Below are 19,983 nucleotides of genomic sequence, written 5' to 3'. Positions count from 1 at the left end.
AGGCAGGGGTTCTCAGTCAAGCCCAGAGCTCGCCCAAACAGCTAGTCACCTTGCTGTGACTTCCCTCTCAGGCTGGGATTACAGGTCAGCTGCCATGGCCACCCAGCATTTATGTGGGTTCTGAGGATTGGAACTCAGATACTCAGACTTGCAAGGCAAGCATTTTAACTGCCAAGATACCACCCTAACTCCAGATGTAATAAAAATATCTTATTCAGCTTTCAAAGCCTCCCTGAGCTTGTTCCTGTTGTGTTTTTTAGGTTCTGTTTTCTCACTGCCCAGATAACTTTGTCTCTTCTTGTTGACTATATTTTAATTAATATTTTTGCTCTGCTCTAGATGTTTCTTCCCCCAAGTTTAGGGCCTATGTACTAGGGAAATCTCCATGGGAACCACCTCTTTTTTCTTTTTCTTTCTTTTTCTTTTTCTTGACAGGGTCTCTCTGTATAACAGTCCTAGCTGTCCTGGAACTCGCCACCTCTCCTTATTAACCAGGTCATTGTGCTAGCCAACGACTTCATACTTTCTCCTGGAAGCCTCTGTCTATCTTTCCTTCCCCAGTTTCAGACTCTGGGAGGTTTCAGTAGCTCCTGAGGGGGTCTCTGGGATAATGCAACTCAGGTGCCCCAAACAGACCCTGTGCTGTGTGTTTAATCCCCACACAGGGCTGTGACACAGTAAGAACCAGGAAAGAGAACAGCTAAAGGCGTAGAGCACTGGAGATTCTGAAGCCTGCAGCGGGCACCTCTAAAGAGTAATGCAAGCTTATAGAAATAGAGCTGCTGTCTCTAGGAGATGCTTCACAGCTAAGGATGTAGCTAAGATGGCAGAGGGCTTGTCTATAAACCACCAAATCGATATTCCATCAGAGCACCACATGGGGTGGCCAAGGCTTATAACCTCAGCATTCTGAAGGAACAGAAATTCAAGGTTATCTTTGGTTACATAGTGAATATGAGGCCAGCCTGGTGTACGTGAGACTGCCAAACACAGACACACAGACACACACACACACATCACTTGGATCATTTCTCTCTGAAAAGATCACACAGCTTGATCGATATCAGTGACCCTGGTTCAATCTGATATTTGATATGAGACTAAAACTCCTAGCATTGCTGTATGCTCATATTTTTTTCCAGCGGGTTTGATAGAATGCACATTCCAGTGAGTTTTAAACACAAATGATACTGTATAAAAATCCTATCAATCCAAGCAACGATGACTCCTATCTTGGACACTTTCTGTTTAGCAAGTAAAAGAAAGGGGAGAAAGTCTTTAAATTTTTCTTGTTATTAAGAAATGATTTTTTTAAGCCGGATGCTGGTGGCACATGCCTTTAATCCCAGCACTCAAAAAGCAGAGGCAGGCGGATCTCTGTGAGTTCGAGACCAGCCTGGTCTACAGAGTGAGTTCCAGCACAGGCTCCAAAGCTGCACAGAGAAACTCTGTCTTAATTTTTTAAAAAAAAGATCTTTTTAAAATGCCATAATTTCCCCCTTGGAACATGGATTTGGTCCAAGTATTTTATTTTATTTTGAAATTATGCAAAAAAGACAACTTGATATATTTTTGGTATTGAACAAAATCCTATAAAGGTTTAAGTTCTTTCAAGTCTCCCTGTCAAACAGTGTGCTTGTTTAAAGAACAAAGGAGGCAATAAAATAGTTTGGGTGGGGAGGAGGAAAGGAGCACCTAGGACAAAGTCCCTGGAAAGGTTGGGAAAAAACAACCAAAGACAGGAGAGTTCCAGCACCTCTCAGTTCTAGCAACCATACACCACACAGCCTTGGCCATATATCAAACAGATACAACATTATAGTCCATCATGGAGCTCATGCCTTTGATCCTAGCACTCCATAAATAGAGGCAGGTGGCCCTGTGAATCTGAGGCCAGACTGGTGTATACAGTGGGTTCCAAGCTAGCCAGAGAGATATGGTGAGACCCTGTTTCAAACAAAACAAAATGGAAAAAAAAAGTCGTAACCCCCCACTTTCAGAATGTCACCAGTTGGGAGGCTGGGTCAAGAAGCCTGCAGCAATTTCAAGGTCAGCCTGGGCTGCCTGTGCACGAGACAAGCAAGACATGGAATATTAAAAAAAGAAAGGGGGGAACTTGGACGATGACTCCATGCATACAATGCTTGCAGAAAGTATGAGAGCCCAGAACCTATATAAAAAGTCAACTGTGGTGGTGTGGTTTGTAATTCCAGCCATAGGGGAGCTGGAGACAGGAGCACCTCTGGGGTTCTAGCAAGCCATTTTGACTAGAACTCTAGACCCCTGAGACACCCTGCCGCATAAGCCAAGGTGGGAGCCTAAAGAGACAGTTCAGTTGTCACAAACACTGACTGTTCTTCCAGGGGACCCACATTCAATTCCCAGCACCCACATGGCTGCTCAGAACCGGCTGTAACTCCAGTTCAAGGAGATCTGGTTCCTTCTTCTGGTCTCTGTAGGCAAAAGGCTCGCAAGCGGTGCAGTGACTTCCGTGTAGGTATAACACCTGAACACACTAGAATAAAATTTAAAAGCCAAGGTGGATGGCATTTAAGAAATGACACCTGAGCTTGGCCTCCACGCAAACGTGCACTTACTTGTGCGTACACCTGTATGGCACCTGCGCACACCCCGTGCACAAGCACACAGATAAACAACCAAGAACAGGGAGATTTAAAAAAAAAGCATAAATGATGAATGTTATGTATCTTACGCTGGGAGGACGCACATGATTTATATATACCCCAGACTTTGGAGGTAAGGTCGAGAGGAGGCAAGATCGTATAAATCCAAGGCCCAGCCTCCTTGCAGGTTCATTAAGACTCAGAAAGCACTATTCACCATTAGTGAGCCCACTATTCATGAGGACATCAGCAGTGCCCTATGGAATCTGCGGAATCTTCTGGCTCCAGGTTCGAGACCTAGCCCGGCGGGCTCACCTCTGCCCGCATCCCAGACCCCAGCCCGTCGCTTACTGTGGGGCTCCATGGTCAGCTGCTCCCGGGGCCCCTCGGGCCGAGCCCTGGCGGCGCCGCCCTCCTAACGCCTGTCCTCCGTGGCGGGCGTCGCTAGGGTTGCCCTGACAACCGCGGACGGGGCCGGGCGGGGCCCGGCGGACGGCGAGAGGGAGGGACCAAAAAGTGACGTGGAAACGCGGAGCCGCGCTCGGGCGGGAGCGGCGTAGGGGGTCGGGGCTGGGGACTTCGGCTGCTCCGACGGAGCCGTGTCCCGAGCTTGGGAAGCCGCCGTCAGCTTCTGTCGGGACCACGCGAGCGTCGGCCGAGCTTGGGAAGCTCCTGCCCTGTCTCCGTTCGGCCTCGGTGGCCGCCGCTGCAGGTAACGGCAGGGCAGGCGGCGGGGGAGCTGGGAGGCCGCGCACCTGTTGCAGCCCCGCCCGACCCCGCACAGCTGAGGGTGAGGGCGCCCCAGCTCGGGAGGGAGGACCGCAGCTGAGCTCCTCTGGACCCGGGAGGGTCTGAGACCGGATGCTCCCGAGACTCCCGAATGGGAGTCAGAATAGATCCTGCTCCAGCTGGAGGACCCAGCCTTCGCATCGCAGTAACCCCAACTAGAATCGGGGCTTCCCTGCACCTGGCGTCGGCCCAGATTGGGGTCTAGATGACCCCGGAACGCCCGGGTGAGAATCAGGATAGAACCTGCTCCCGGCTGGAGGTCCCGGCCTTTGCAAGGCTGTACCCTCTCCCCAGGGTGAGGGTCCATTGCGCCAGGATGTTACCCAGGTCATGGCCTCGAGATACACCCAGTGAGGACGTCCGCTTGTTTGGGGAGACAGAACCAGGCCTTTGCATGGCAGCTCCCTTCCAGGATAGGTTCTCCAGCACCAGGATGTCGCCCCAGGTCAAGGCCAGGACGACCCTAGGACTCCTGGGTTTGGGTGCCCTCTACTCCGCCTGAAGGATTCGCCCTTTGCATCGCTTGTTCCAGAGTGGGGTGTCCGACCGCATTGGCCTAGGTGAGGGTGGGACTGTTGTGAGTGTGAAAGCAGCTCCTGCCTCGGTAGTAGGCCAAGCCTGTCTCCTGAAACCTTGGGCTGTTCCTCCCCCACTCCTGCTCCGTCATCTCTACTGTCAGCTATCACATTTCAGGCCGTGGGCCCCCGCGTGGGATTCTGCTGACTCGTTTAGGTGTAGGGGTGTGTATGTGTGATACAATCCTCCCTTTTTTTGGAGGGGGTGGGGAATCTCGAATCAGCCAAACTGTTTAGGACACTGGTTTCAAAGACGCTAAACTAGGTTTTGCTTTAGGTGTGAAAATCACGAAGGAGTTACCCTGTATGCTATAAAATTTTCAGACCACCCCCAGAGAGTGTCATTGGTTAAGGAGGAAAAAAAAAAGAAGCCGGAAGGAAGGAAGAAAAATGGAGAAGAGATAAGGAGGAGAATGAGAACGTGCAGAGGGGCAGAGGGAAATTGTAGGATTGATTTAGCATTCAGGTCTGGAGATTAAAGCCCCTCCATCAATTCCTACTGCTGCGTAGACAATACTAGAGGAAAATGGAAGGCCCAGCCACATTGGGGTCATATAAGTGATTACTCATCTTTGCCAAAGGAGAGATTTCTACTCTGTGGGTGTCAAGGACCCAGGGGAGAATTACTTTCCCCTAAGGGAATCATTCAAAGCCTCGTTGAACCTGCGAAGCATCTGTTCTGTGATGGAAATGGATGTTTATTATAGTCTACCAGATTAGGCTCCCCACTCTGGCTCTATGAGGGTGATTGTCAGAGCAAGGAGGCTTCTGTGTGGCTGTTGACAAGCAGTGTGATGTATGCAGAACTGCTACTACCTAAGCTAAAATACCAAACTGAGACGTTGAGCTTGCAAGTAAATGTATCATGAGACATTTCCCATAATGTTCCTGCAACTTAGAGAAGGAGGAGCCAGAGTGTTGCAGGAGTTCTAGTTTTTCTTAATAATAAAACCCTGGAGCCAGATAGCAGGGTACATGCTGAAAGATCAGAGAGACAAAGGAGCAAGCCACAGCCAACTCTTACCTATCTAACTTGTCAGCCACAAAAGGGCTGAGCTCCTGTCTCCTCCCACCTTATAGTCATCTTTCCACCCCGCCATATCCCTGCCTGTCTGTCTGTCCAGACCTCCAGACCTCTATGGTTAACTGGTGGCTAGCTGTGCTATCTGATCTTCACACAAGCTTTATTTGTTAGAGCACAAACAAATTATCACCACACCAGGGTAAGATTCTGGGTGCTTCTGTACACAGTATTTCCCAAACTCTGGTTCTCCTACACAAAATCAGAACGAGGCTTTCTCATCCAAGACACAGTTATGCCTGTCAGTAATGCAATTGCAAATGTCACAAACAAACCTGGCGTTACTGACATACACAAGAGGTGTAAAGTTAAACTGTCTAAAACAGTAGGCTGGATATTAGGGAGGGAGTGCTTTCTTTTTTTTAAAAAAAAAAAAAAAAGAGTGACAGATCTCCATGCTGAGGTGATGAATACTAAATGTAGTGACTGCGTGTGGATCTGAAGAGTGGAAAGGAGAAAATAGGAATTGATGGAATACCTTGTCGTGGTTTAGAAGAGACCTGATCCTTGAAGTCTCACTCAGTACATAAAGCAAGATTTTAGGGGCTGCCGTGCCTATGAAAGAAACAACTGGCTAGGGGGTAGGAGTGGGGAGGGACATATCCGTCACTCCCCTTGTTGCACCCAGCACAGTGCACTTGCCCAGTGGATGAGAAGAACTTCTGTGTAGGAATGTGTTTTACCCTCAGAGAAGATGCTCATGGTCAGAAACTGTTAATGGGTTAGGACTTGGAAATGAAAGATAAAGTTTTTATTGACACTGTTTTTTCCTACTGATAACGTCTATTTCCTTTGGCTGCTGTGTTCAGTGTATTATTGGTGGTCAAAGGAGAAACAAAAGGGCATGGTGTGGGAGGTTTTGCTTTGTTTTTAAGTTTCCAAGTTTCTTTGTGCACAGAGCGGTGACATCACTACTAAGCTGCCTGTAACTTAAAGTAGCAAAGCAGAGCAGCCTTAGCCTGGGATAACAAGGTAGCCAGCAGACATCAAAAGTGCAGCCATAGCCGGGCATGCGGCATTTAATCCCAGCACTCAGGAGGCAGAGGCAGGCGGATCTCTGTGAGTTCGAGACCAGCCTGGTCTACAAGAGCTAGTTCCAGGACAAGCTCCAAAGCTACAGAGAAACCCTGTCTTGAAAAACCAAAAAAAAAAAAAAAAAGTGCAGCCATTTCTTTTTCTCTGACCTCTTGGCCACTCTCAGAATGAAAAGTAAAAACAACTCAGTCATAGGTTAGCTTAATTTAGCACAAATAGGACAGCCAAAATCATATCACTTGAGCATGTGGGTTCTGTCCTCTTCCCCCACTGTCATAACTGGGAGAAGGGTTATATTTTTGCTTTGAAGAGATTTTGGTTTTTATTTTTGTTAGCATGGTCCCTCTCTGCTACTTTCTGAATTCATTCAGGAGCTCAGTCAAAGGTAGACTACAGCCTGATTTTCCATGTCTATTTTGTGTTGGCCCCAAACCTGTTAGCAACTGTACTCGACTATCGGACTCCCCTGAATCCTGCCGCTCCGCCTTTCCTCATCCGTGGTGTGATTGCGCTCCAGGGTCTGGCTGTTTCTTGCTTTCCAGCACTTCTTCCAGGAGGAGGTCCGTGCCCACTGAATGAACGTCTCTCCCACTGAAGGAAGTCGCCAATGGAGCTCTTGGCTCCAAAACTACGCTTTCTTCTAATAGTTATCTCTCTTTTGTTTTTTGGATCTTGACCCTCCGATTAAGCTTTGTTTTCTTTTATATAAACCCACAGCATGCTGCTTCCGTAGTCCCTTTAGTACAGAGTGGACTTTGGTTGTGTCCCGAATGGGATGGCAACAGAGAGGACAGCTTCCAGTCTTTTTACGAGTCTTAATTTCTAAGTACACCTCTTTGGGAAAGCTGGGAGCTGCTGGCTGCTCATTATGATGGCAATTTGTCTAATAATTTAGTAAGAATCAGAATAAATGATGTGTAATTGTAGGGACAGGGAATTTAACTCTGTTGATAGGATACTTCATGTGAACTAAGCCTTGGGTTCAGTTCCCACCCAGTATAAACTAAATGTGGTGTCCCACAACTGTCACCTCAGCACTGGTGAGGTAAAGGAAGAGGACCAGAAGTTCAGAGCCATTCTTGGTGACATGATGAGTTCAAGGCCAGCCTAGGCTACGTGAGACCCTGTTTCAAATAATCATAGTGAAGTGTTAATAGATAACGAATATTGATATCTTCCATATTGTAAAAGAGCCCCCCTCTCCAGACAGGGTTTCTCTGTGTAACAGCCTTGGCTGTCCTGGAACTCATTTTGTAGACCAGGCTGGCCTCAAACTCCCAAGTGCTGGCATTGAAGGTGTGTGCCACCATGCCCAGTGTAAAAGAAAATTTTAACTTGGGAAATTTTAAATGGAAAAGGCAATGTTGGCATAGGGCAAACATTTATTGAACAGCTATAGTGTGCCACCCTAACATAGTTTCCCATAAATGGAGACAAGGGAATGCCCAGGTGTGTGGTTGTGAGGGCAAGAGGGCTCCCCCATCGGAGGGTAACTTGGGCGCAGACAAAAGGCAGCAGTACGCAAGTGGGGCGGTAGTTGTTGCTGACTGAATATGCACAACCGCATACATAGAAGAGAGGGAAGTGAAGCCAGAGAGGTGCTGGGGGAGGTTACAGAGAGCCCTTACTTCAGGATTGGATTTTTCTTTAAAGGTAATAAAAATTGTGGGTGAGTGACATGATCCATTTTGCATATGGAAAGGACCAAAGATTAGTGAGAGTCAAAATTCGAGACAAAAAAGCAATGGGGGGGCCCATTTGTTTTTGTTTGAGGTATGGAGAGAAGATGACTAGGAGTGGGTGTTGGTTACTGTGGTGCCAGCGTCATGGGGGAGGGGGCAGCCACTGGAAGGAGCAGACTTGGATGTCTTGGTAACACCCACAAGGCTACTTCCCATGTCTGATGTTGGGAGTAAGGTGGGCTCTCCAGCTGTTTGTTGAAATCTAGAGCACAAAAGAAGGAAGCAAGCTTTGTAAAGAGTATGATGGGGCTGGATAGGTGGCTCAGAGGTTAAGAGCACTGGTTGTTCTTCCAGAGGACCTGAGTTCAATTCCCAGCAACCACATGGTAGCTCACAACCATCTGTAATGAGGCAAACATTTAGACTGAACACTGTATAAATAAATAAACAGAACAGAATAAAATATAGAATATGATGAACGGGCCTGCCAGTGGTGGCACTTGGGAGGCAGAAGCAGGGGGATCTCCAAGTTCGAGTTCTACAGAGCAAGTTCAAGACAGCCAGGGCTACTCAGAGCAACCCCAAGGGCGGGGGAGGATATGACTAATGGACTGTGTGCTGAGTTCAGGTTGAAACATGAGCACATGCTTGTGCTGCCCGGAAGCAGGAGTTGGATGTGTGTATCTGTAACTAGAAAAGCCTGCAAAGAAGCCAGGAAACTGCCCAGGCGTTCGGAACCATTTTCTCATAGTGTCTTTAGTAAGGAGAGGGATCCAGGACCTGAGGCACATGGGTTTTCAGTGGAGGAGGGCAGCAGTGAGAGACCCTCACAGTCTAAGAAAAGGGTGGCCAGAAAGGTAAGATGACCTGTAAGAAGGGCCCTGAGGAGTGCAGGTCTGGCCATTCCCTGAAATCCTTGTGCCTTCCACCCCACCCTGCCCCTGGTCGTTATTTAAACGAGTGCAGAGTGGCTGCAGTTTGTCAACAAGAAAAGCAAGCTGCTTGGCATTTATAGGGCTCAAGGTCTCTGTTATTCATGAAAACTGTAACTTCTCAAGTTGGCGCTAATGATGCCCCAGGTAGGTGGTAGGGTGCCGTACTTGGATGTTTGCTCTATTTCTTCATTGCTTGAAAATAATAATAATAATAATAATAATAAAAGAGTATAATAGAACATGGTGGCAAATAACTAATTATAACACTCATGTGCTTGAGGCAGGAGGTAGAGGATAGCCTGGGCTACATAGCGAACCCCTGTCTTCTAAATAAGTAAATGAATGAATTAAAAAGTTTAATAAGATGGCTAAAAGTTCATTTTATAAATTTCAGAGGTAAAATAAATGTCATATTTCTCGGGTAGACTGACGGCGGTACATTCCTTAGATCTTAACTGTACCAGGTCCTACCCACTCACTCAGAAGTAAGCTAGATTAGTTTTTTTAGTGTGTTATATTGATTCTGGTTTAAGGAGGAGCCCTTAAGCTATTATACAATCAAAAATGATTAAAAATTAATATTGGAAAGCATCTAGTAGTCTGGTTGTGAGGATTTCTAGCAAGACACTTCACTGTGGGGAGTTTGATATAAGAACATTAAGAAGTCTTTCTGCCCATGTGCCATGGCACACATCTTTAATGCCCGCACAGGGGAAGCAGAGGCAGGGGATCTCTGTGAGTTTGAAGCCAGCCTAGTCTATGTAGTGAGTTCCAGGACAGCCAGGGATATGTAGAGAGATTCTTTATCTCAAAAAAAAAAAACAAAAAAAACAAAAAAAAAAACCAAAACAAAAAAAAAGGCTAAATCTAAAAAATATTTAAGTTATAACGTATGGCTCTTGAAATTTCACTGTAGAGCAGTGAGGTGACTAAATTTTTTAATTAATTGTGCAGTTGATTATTCAAGCTGCATTTGATATGGGGCAATGTTGAGTAAAGATTTAATGGTTTTCTAGGTGCTTTTCCAAAGGCTGATGGTTTTTTTTTACATAATTTTATGTTTATGGGTGTTTGCCTGCATGTATGTCCGGGTGCCTCATGTGCCAAATGCCAAAAGATGGCATTAGATCCCTCTGGAACAAGGGTTTAAAATGGTTGTGAGCATCCATGTAAGTGCTGGGAATTGAACCTAAGTCCTCTGGAAGAACAGCCAGTGTCCTTAACCACTGAGCCATCAGTCTCAAAGATGATCAGTTTTATTTGTTTGCTTAAACTCGATGTCAATGCTTTTGAAGTCTAGAAGAAGACTTTAAACATAAATTTTGAATTTTGACTATGTCTTTCCCAGAGAGATTCTAAGTGGCTCCTAGAAACCAAGTATAACATTTGGAGAAGGCTGGCCCTATGAAAACATGGACAGAGAAAGACAGAGCCTTGCTGTGCAGCCCAGGCCAGCCTGAACTTCTAGTTTGCCTCAGCTTTGGGCACTGGAACTGTAGGCCTGTGACACCGCTCCCAGCCGTCTGAAAACCTCACGAACGTGACCCCATTGTGTCAATGGAAATGTTCTGTAGCTGAGAAAGTACTTGTGTTAAGTATTTGACTTGTAGCCCCGTGAGGGCAACAAAAACCATGGCTTTCAAATACATAAACAGGATTTACAAACAAACATCATTCTATTTGCATTTACTATGCATGTATATCTGTGTGTGTATGCATGTATGCAATGCAGTATACCGCAGCATACACTTGTGGAAGTCCCTGCCAACTTTCAGGATTCTGTCCCCTGTTCTCAGATCATCAGGCGTGGAAAAGGAGTATCTCTCCTCACCCTTTTAAAAGCACTATCTGACGTCTGCGCGGAGTAAAGCATTTCTTCACCCTGCACTGATACAATATGAACTCATTTTCTTTTCTTTTTTTTTTTTTTTTTTTGTGACAGTCTTACTGTGTAGTTCTGGCTCTCCTGGAACTTACTGTGTAGATCAGGTTGACCTCAAACTCACAAAGATCTGCCTGCTTCTGCCACCCGAGTGCTGGAAGTAAAAGGATGGGCTACTTGACCCAGCCAAGCCCCGGTTCTTTAAGGAAATTGGGAAGTAGAGTGGTTACTTAGCTCAGCAGGCACCATATACTAATCCAGCATCACCTGGGGCCAGACTGCCTTACTTCTCACATCTGCTGTATCATGGCCAAGATGCTAAAAGCAAGATAAATTAACCAAGCCTGTCTGAAGGCTTAAACTTCCTCATTTGAAAAAAAAAAAAATGGGACTGATAAAGTGAACCCTCACGGGTTCTTAAAGGTTTAAATGAAATAGAAATAATTCATATAAAGTGCTTAAGTGCTGAACAGCATCTGGCATCCAGTAAACATGCTAATCAGCAGACTCCTCCTCCTCCTCCTCCTTCATCCAACTCCAGGAGGGTGTGACACCATATTCTCCAGCTGTGGTCTGCAGACCGGTGCTGGCCCCCAGCCTTCCGGTCATGTGAGGAGAGGGGTAGGTATCTGGACTTCTTCAGTAGCAAGAAGTAGCAAGGCCACAGTGGGAGAGGCAGTGAGTTCTCTACACTCCGATACCAGCTTCTTGGCTTGCCACAGGGCAGCACTTTGCATAAAAGTGCCACGACCTCATTCTCCAAAGACTCAGATGGCCTTTTATCTCTCGCCTGCAGTCCTCATTCCTTCTCTTTCCTGAACATGAGCATTGTGGGTTGTAAATACATTGATTGTTGCTTCAGCAAATGCTTACTGATCACGCTGCCCATGCACATACACCCCTGGGTCTGTTTTCTAGGGGTTGCAAAGGTAACGCTGAAAGCTCCTCTGAGCTCCAGCAAGAGGAGATGGGAAGTGTAGGAGTTGTTTCGGCACACAGTCGGTGTTTGCAGTGACCCCTCGGCATGCCTCAGATTGCTGTGCCTTCCTCCTGTTGAGTCTTCATTGTTAAAAACTGGTGTTTGACTTGCTGATTAGAATTTCACAGGGGAAAATAAAATCAAACAAATTTTGGCTTGTAACGACAATATTTCCTAATTTTGAACTCCCCTTCTGTCACTTATGCTATGTATTTGTGCAGAGTGACACACTCAGCACTTCATAATTTAAAATCAGGGCCTGGAGAGATGGCTCTAAGGTTAAGAACTGGCTGCTCTTCCAGAGGTCCTGAGTTCAATTCCCAGCAGCCACATGGTGACTCACAACCATCCATAGTGAGAGCTGGTGCCGCCTTCTGGCCTGCAGGCAGAGCAGTGTATATCTAGTAGATAAATAAATGAATAGGTAAATGAATAAATAAAAATAATTCTAAAATCAGAATGTCAGTTAACCTTAAAAAGCACCGAAGAGGCCTCATGTCCTGCAGGGTTTCCAGCGGAGATTCACTCTTTGTATAAAAATAAACAAGCATGATAGCCTCATTAGTATGCAGATTTGCCTTTGACATACTGTGTGTATGCCAAAGAATTGTTTCAAAAGTGAATTTATGATTTATGATCAGTGAATGTTTGATTTATGTATTGCTTTTACGTACGCGTATAACAAGGATCACATCAGAGTCTGAGGTTATAAAGGATGATGAGCAGAAAACACTAAGAAGCCCGGTGTCTAATCATTTGCTGTTATGTGCAGACACATGAATCATGAATGATTTACTGCTATATAGATGTCGAGGGAACGTCGGAGAGATTAATATTCTGGAGGGCTTTTGCATTGGCTACATACAAAGTTGGGCATCATATAAAAGAGTAACTTAAAGAGGCGAGATATTTTATTCTGTAAACCCAATCTTGGGACCAATCGATCCCTCAGACCTATTAGAAAATAATATTAAAGTTTTTTGTCAAGAAATTCTCCTTAGCAGGGGGCTGGAGAGGTGGCTCAGTGGTTAAGAGCTCTTCCCGAGGACTCGGGTTCAACTCCCAGCATCCACATGTTGCTTCACAGCCATTCACAACTTCAGTTGTATGGAATCCAGCTCCCTCCAGGGCACAAGGCACGCACATGGTGGATAAACATACATTAAACAAAAACCCATACACATAACATAAATATAGAAAAAGAGACAGTTCCTTAGTTTGTAGTAATCCTTAGGGTTTTGTTGTTGCCTGAATTGTGTTTACTGGTTCCTCCCGCTTGGTGCTCCGGCGCACAGCCACGCCCATTGTACCCTGTGCCTTAACTTAGCCTCTTCCTGGCTGCCCCAGAGCTGGATCTCACAGGCTGCTTTAACAAAACCAAAGGCAGGTGATGAAAAGGTAGACAGGGTTAAAGAAAATGGTGTACTATCAAACTTAAGATGAAAATTGCAAGGAAAAACAGAGAACTCTAAAAAAGTTGGTCAAGAGTGTCCCAGTTACCCGCATGTGAGCAGCCTCTGCACCAGTGTGCAGGCCTCTCCTGCTGTGGCTCCCCCTCGCTGTTGAAATCACCCGCCCGGGTTTGCCTCTCTCCTGCATGGACCAGCCTTGCTTTCCTTCTTTTAGTTGCTTGGCAATAAGATGAAGGGTATTCATATGTCATGAACAAAGAATTTCTATTTCGACACCCCCTCAGCTTTGGCTGGGCTGGAGCCCCGGGAGAGAAGCCAGCCTGTATGTTCACACCATCCCAGCATGGCCACCATGCATCAGGCCAAGTGTTGGCCGAATGAGTGAGGAAACCTGAAAATGTAGATGCTGAGAATGAGACTGATTGAACTGTTAGAGGAGCATCAAATGTTTTAAAGGCGTAAAATTCCTGCAGACCACAACCCGGATCCTTATTTATTCAGGAACAGTTTGTAATTGAGGTTCCAGATCATAGGGGTTAGCAGTGAAGGACTGAGGCCGAGCTCTGGCAAAAGTCCCAGTGAATTCATGGGTGGCTGGGTAACTCCCTGGTCTGTGAGGCTGTTGCCTGCTCACTGCCAGCCACAGAGGTCTGTGATGTGCTGGAGCAAGGGTAATGCCTGCTGGCTTTTGAATCTCAGGGCAGCCTTCTCGTTTCCAACAGTAGCTCCTGACGAGACCAAGGCAAACCCAACTCTGAATGCTGGACTGGTTAAATCTAAGCACAAGTACATGCTTTTAAGTTTATGAATTTGCCCACTTGCCCACTCCTCCTTTCTAGGGGTAGCAAGGGTGTATAGCATGTCATTGCTGAAGAGGACAAAAGTATCACCATAGTGACTTCTTAATGAGGGGATTAGACATTATTCAGCAATGCTAAGGGGTCTGGAACTCTGAACAGGGATATTGCAAGAAGCAGCCACAGGACATAGGATAGCCTTCAGGGAGGCCAGGGTTGGGCTTCAAGGGTGCAGTGGTCACAGATCCCGGGCATGATGGCCTAAGGAAAAAAAAGGAATAGAATTCTGAGAAATTGTTACGGACTTGTTGACTGACTTTGTTCGGGGATCTTGGTAATAGCTCTGAAGTGTTGGCATCATTCATCCAGTCAGCAGATAGCTATTGAGTGGCTCTTTTGTGCCAGGCCCCGTTACAGACGCAGCGAACAGAGCTGACCCAGAGCTCCGCTTCATGGAGCGTACCTTCTGGTGCGCAGCTCCGGCGCCAGAGGCACATATGGTGAAAGGCTGTGATCTTACAGAAAGGAGGTGACCAGGGAACCCTCTACTGAGCTGGCGCTTGGCAAACCTCTGCAAAATGAAGGAGTGAGGCACCAGTTGTCTGAGGAACATTTCAGACCCAGAAGAACAAGGACAGGGACACAGGAAAGGAGCCTGTCCAGGGCTCAGGAAGACTGAGACAGCTGAGGGAGATGGGGCAGAGTGGCCCAGGCCTCTATCAAACACAGCTTCCGGAGGTGACCGATACTGTGTCTGGGCTTAGGAGGTGCTCATCTTCAGTCTTGGATCTCTGAGGTTTTGTTTTTCTCCCTCTGACTACTGCAGAGAAAGGTTTAGACTGAACCCACCCACACAGCCCGGGATAGCTCAGCGCCCTAGGTCCTTGGTTACAGCTGCCGGGTCCCTTTTCCTTTGTTATGCAAAGTACATGCTCACGAATTTCAGGGATCAGGCACCTGATACTGGCCTTTTGAGACCTGGAGAGTTGTCTTGTAGGCTGCTCCCCTCCCTATATCTGCTGGTATCTGGTGTCCCTTTATGAGTTAAGGTAAAAATATTATACAGGGGCTGTCGAGCTCAGTGGGAAAAAGCATGGTTGTTCACCTCCCACATCTGTTGAAGGATCAAATAGAGGATCTGAGATTAAAAAAACAAAACAAACAAACAAAAAAACCCAAGGGGGTCTGGCAGTGTGGCCCAGTGGTTGAGTACTTCTCTTGTATTCATAAAGCTCCTGGCTTTAATCCCTAGCCCTGGGAGAGAGATCCAAGGAAAACTTCAAATACTTTGAGCACCTGAGGAGTTAACTGAGATGCAGCCATACAACATGGCTCTGAGGCCGTGTTGGGAGCTCAGTTTCAGACATGCAAAGTTTGAAGTACTTCTTCAGTGTCCACGTGGGAAACGACGAGAAGATGTTTGAATACACGAGACTGGAGTCCAGGGAGGCAGGGCGTGCGGGTATAAAGATGGAGGCTAGAGAACACTGCCCTGTTATCGAGGGAAGAGGGCCAGGGACTGTGTGGGGAGAGATGCAGACACAGAAGACTGCAGCTAAGGAACATGGAACGTTGAAACAAGCTACCCCAGGAGAGAGCAAACCTGCATGCTCTCAGCCTCTGACCCTGCTCTTCTGTAGTTCTAGAATTATCTCACCAGACCTCATACGTATAAATAACTATACGTATAAATAACTAAGGCATGGCCTTTTCTCATCTCAGCTTTTGATTTTTGCTCACTAAGGCTGTTACATGCATATGTATTTGTGTGTGTGTCTGTGTGTTTGTGTGGATACCCAATCACAAGTGTTTCAAAGGGCAGCCCTGAAAAGCTACGGCCTACAGTGTGTATGTAGGATAAGTCTGAAAAGGTCACTTTCACATTCCAATCTCTTATAGTAAAATGTTTATTCTGATTCTGATAATAGTTTTAGTTGAATTTTATTTGAGTGACATATATTTGCCTGGCTGTTCTCCATTCTTCCCCCTCCCTCCATGTCTGTTTCCCTCCGTCCCTCCCTCCCTTTCTTCCTTCTGAGTACCTTATATCCCAGACTGGCCTAACATTCACCAAGTAGCCAAGGATGACCTTGAACTTGTGATTCTCCTTCCTCCACCTCTCCAGGGCTAGGATTATAGATGCCCACTTTATACAGTGCCTGGGCATGAACTGGGGACTTGGCATGCTAGGTAAGCACTCTGTCACCTGAGCTAGAACCCTACCTTCCATGTTCTTTTTCTTCCCCATGTTAATTTGCTAATGCAGGCCATGGATCACGTATCTTTTTAATTACTACTAGGGAAAAAATAGATTTGCATAGCTTAGCACAGATGCAGGCCGAATGAAGGCAGGTATCAGAACGTCACTGAGCCTTAAATTCAGCCACTCCTCTGTCCAAGACAAGCCACACCATCACAAGAATCACTCTGACTTCTCCAGAGTCTGAGAATTTAATGGCTTGGCTCCTCAAACTTACCAGTTTACACTGAAGCCCTTTGTGGGCCCAAGCTTTCCAAATGTTTTTCAAACAAGCCTGTCTGGTTTCTAAGGGCTGGGGAGGATGGCCTCGCCGGGTGAGTGTGTGGGTGACAGGGTGGCTTGGGTACTGAATCACTGAGACAAGCCGGGCTCCAGGGCAACAGTCTGGCTTTGAATTTTCTCTACTCAAGGGAGCATGGGGATGACGCTCTGCCGTGGTAGCTTACAATAGCAATGACCCTGAGTTTGGGGGGTAGGGGGAAGTGTTAAACTGTGGATACATGTTATCTCAAGGCTGCAAGGCGTTGGCCAGGTGCAGCATCACCTCCTAAAATTCCTTAGGTTGAGCAGGCTACTGAGGGGATTGCTCAGGGATGGGGGCTCAGGCAGGTTGGAGGATTTCCTGACTGTTGGCTTCTGTGGCCTGAGCATCCCAGAGAGATAGCCAGCTCCAAAGGGAATGGTTCCCAGCGTGGGAACCTTGGGGGACTCAGCATCACTTTGCTGCGTTCCTTTCTCACGGCGTGGCCTCATTCCATTGGCACAGTGGTCATCTCTTGTTCCACCATAACTGCGAAGTGGGGTGAACACATATTGTATAGCAGAGTGTCTAGGTGAGCCTTAGGTCTAAAAGAGCATGCTCAGATGTGTCTATTCCCTGAGGGTTTGTAGTGGTCACTCCTTTGGTCATGTTCAAACACCAGTTTTTAAGGGGGTAAGAAATAGTTTATCCAAAGCCAAGAGTGAGTAGCAAACCAGGAACAACAGACTTAGGTTGCCCTGAATGATGTGTTCCTCAGAACAAAAGAAAGTCAGGTAAGTGCATTTACCAAACACGTGGGTGACGACATCTCTCCATTCCATCTCTCCAAATCATGAAGTTCTAATTATCAGCCTTCAGGATCTTCAACACGCATGTGGCCCATACTTTGTGAGCTACTGATTACACTCAAGGGTGTGCCATAAATTAACAGGAATGTATTCAGTAAAGATGATAGCTGTGTTATACTTATTCATTTTATTTTATTTTAATTAAAAAAAATTTACATAAGTGTTTGTCTCCATGTATGTTTATGTATGCAGTATCCAAGGAGGCCAGAGGAGGGCATCAGAACCCCTGGAACTGAAGTTAGAGATGGTTGTTAGCTACCGTGTGGGTGCTAGAAATCAATCCCAGGTCCTCTGAAAGATAGCCAGTGCTTTTAGCTGCTGAGCTATCTCTCCAGTCTCTTACGCTTCCTCAAAAAGTAAACTTGGTAAGAAATAGCCCCTAAGGCAATCAGGGATGTGGTATAATAGCAGCTTAACTTAAAATATTACATGGGTGAATGAGAACTCTGACATGTAATTCTAATTAGAGCAAAAGAAAATGTGAGCCTAAGACTGAACCTTAGCTTCTTCAGCAGGGCCTGCCTCCTAGACCTGCTGATGTCAGAGTTTGCCTGCCAGGTGGCTCAAGCTGCCATGTTTCCTGCAGCTGTCTGGGGTGTCATCTCACGGTGTGGGCACTGTGAAGGGTCCTGAAGAGAGTCCACACTGAACTTTTGTGTTTGCGTTATGCAATATTGTGATTCTGTTTTAGTTGGGAAGCAGGATGCAGTTTTCAGAACCCTACTGAGACAGAGGCAGAAAGTCCCGCGTCCCCCACCCAATTATCCTCTGCCCTGTGTGTGTGCCCAGTGCCTGGTGCCCAGCAGATCCTTCTTGAGTGACTGCTCCCAGGTACCTGCTGGCGCAGAGCCGCAGGAGGCTAGCTCTGGAGGCAGTGGTTCCGGTAGCACAGACCTGAAAAGGAGTAAGGGCAAGGTTACCGTTGGTCCTGCATTGCGACTGGTTCTTTTGAACTTGAGTTTTCCATGCTTGTTTGTTTGTTTTGTTTTAAATTTCCACCTGGCTGATATGAGAAGGGACTTTCCCTAACATCACCAATTATTTATTTCCCCCATTAAATCTCTAGTAATTGGAGGAAGAGAAACGATGTCTGTCTTGACGTGTAATGAATGTTCTTGGTGTAAATCTTACCTTTCCATAGGTAAACTCTCTTTGTTTAGATTAGAAGTTATGTTTTTTTTATTATTTTGGCTCTGGCCTGTTAGGCTTCACACCCAGCAATCTCCAGAAATATTCTGGAGCCTTCTAATTTAATTAAACAAAGGCCTTCTTAGCAAAAGATGGAAAAAGAGAATAAATTCTCTTTCCTCACTGTCGTTTCTAAACAGGCATGAGCAGGCCTTTGCTCCCAAGGCATGCTGGGTAGTAGACTTTCTGGTAGTCGGTGTTTGGGGACCTCTCTCCAGACCCGCAGCACTCTCCCCTTTATAAAGTCCGTGCCTCTTTGTAGGGGGATTAGGTGACCACGTGACTGATTAGCCTCACAATTCCGACCAGCCTCCCTGTTGCTTTCCTTTCACAGCCAGAGCAACGCGGAGGCCTGAACAGAGGTCAGGGAAAGAGCACCGGGCTCAGGGAGGCTCATTTTCCAAAGCCGCGGAACCACTGTGAAAGCCAGCCTGAATTCTTCCCGGTGGGAAGCGGGCAGCAGCCAGGACAGACAGTAACCACTCCACAGAAAAGGCTGACTGTTTGCTTGGAGTGTGTTTGTGTTTTCTGTTTTTAGCTTCTTATTTGTTACCAGATTTTACACTCATCTCCCATGTGTTTGTTTTTCAGCATGGTTTATTGAAAGCCATGTAACAGACCAAGAGCCTTGAAGTGACCCGGCGCAGAGGGTAACCCAGCAACGAGGGACACGGGTTTGAGGAATTAACTTGCTGAAGTCCCGAGCTGGGTCTGGGAGCCTGGCTGAGTGTGTGAGTGGGCCTCAAGTCCTGGCTGCCATGGGCTGCTGACGGGGGAATTGGAATGTGACCGGCCTGAGCTTGCTGCGGGAAGAAATGGATGAAGAGGAACTGGAGCATCCGAACTCCTCCCTCGAAAAACGCTATTTTCCCGAGTCCCTAGACTCCAGTGATGGGGACGAGGAAGGGGTCCTGGCCTGCGAGGATCTGGAGCTGAACCCTTTTGACGGCTTGCCGTATTCATCACGATATTATAAACTGTTGAAAGAGAGAGAAGAACTTCCAATATGGAAAGAAAAGTACTCCTTCATGGAGTGCCTGCTGCAAAACCAGGTTGTGGTCGTGTCAGGAGACACCAAGTGTGGCAAGAGCTCTCAGGTGAGGAGCCGCCAGCAAGGCCTGTGGCCTTGAGGTTTCGCGTGTGTAAAATGTTGCAAGCAGACAAAAAGAGCATTAGCAGCCTGGGTGCTGTATACCAGCGTTGGTTATTACGCAACGGAAACCGTGTGGAGTGTGCCTAGATTATCCCGGAATAAGAATTCAGATGATCTCATTTGTAGATGAGGTCTTAGAAGATGAAGTAGGTGTTAAAGCCCTCCAGGTTTCAGAGGATTATCCTTAATGTTTGCTTGTGTGCCAGTGGGTATAATCAGATGCCCGACTCTTCTTGCTTTTTCCTCCTTTAAAGGTTTTTCGATTATTTTAATTTTATGTTTATGAGTGTTTGGCCAATGAGAGTCTGTGCACCATGTGTGTGCCAGGTACCCAAGGACACCAGAAGAGGGTGCCAGATCCCCTAGAACTAGAATTAAAGACAATTGTAAGCCATCATGTGAGTGCTTCAAACTAAACCCAGGCCCTCTGAAGAACAGCCTGCTGTTCTTAACTGCGGAGCAATCTCTCAGCCTGTGTGGC

At 46.6% G+C, this 19,983-nt stretch overlaps 1 protein-coding gene across 1 annotated transcript in view; it reads left to right on the top strand.

The window, feature by feature from the left end:
• Positions 1-3,151: 3,151 nt before the first annotated feature.
• Dhx32 (DEAH-box helicase 32 (putative)) overlaps positions 3,152-19,983 on the top strand; it is a 52,412-nt gene continuing 35,580 nt past the window's right edge. The window contains exons 1-2 of the mRNA XM_038341891.1: positions 3,152-3,336; positions 18,941-19,446. Coding sequence (XP_038197819.1) covers positions 19,165-19,446 — 282 coding nt within the window. The 5' untranslated portion in view covers positions 3,152-3,336; positions 18,941-19,164. The remainder of the gene's footprint in view (positions 3,337-18,940; positions 19,447-19,983) is intronic.

The sequence above is a fragment of the Arvicola amphibius genome, chromosome 1 (assembly GCF_903992535.2).
Source record: "Arvicola amphibius chromosome 1, mArvAmp1.2, whole genome shotgun sequence".
NCBI lineage: Eukaryota > Metazoa > Chordata > Mammalia > Rodentia > Cricetidae > Arvicola > Arvicola amphibius.
Note: the sequence above shows the minus strand (reverse complement) of the source record. Positions and strands in the feature narration are given on the sequence as shown.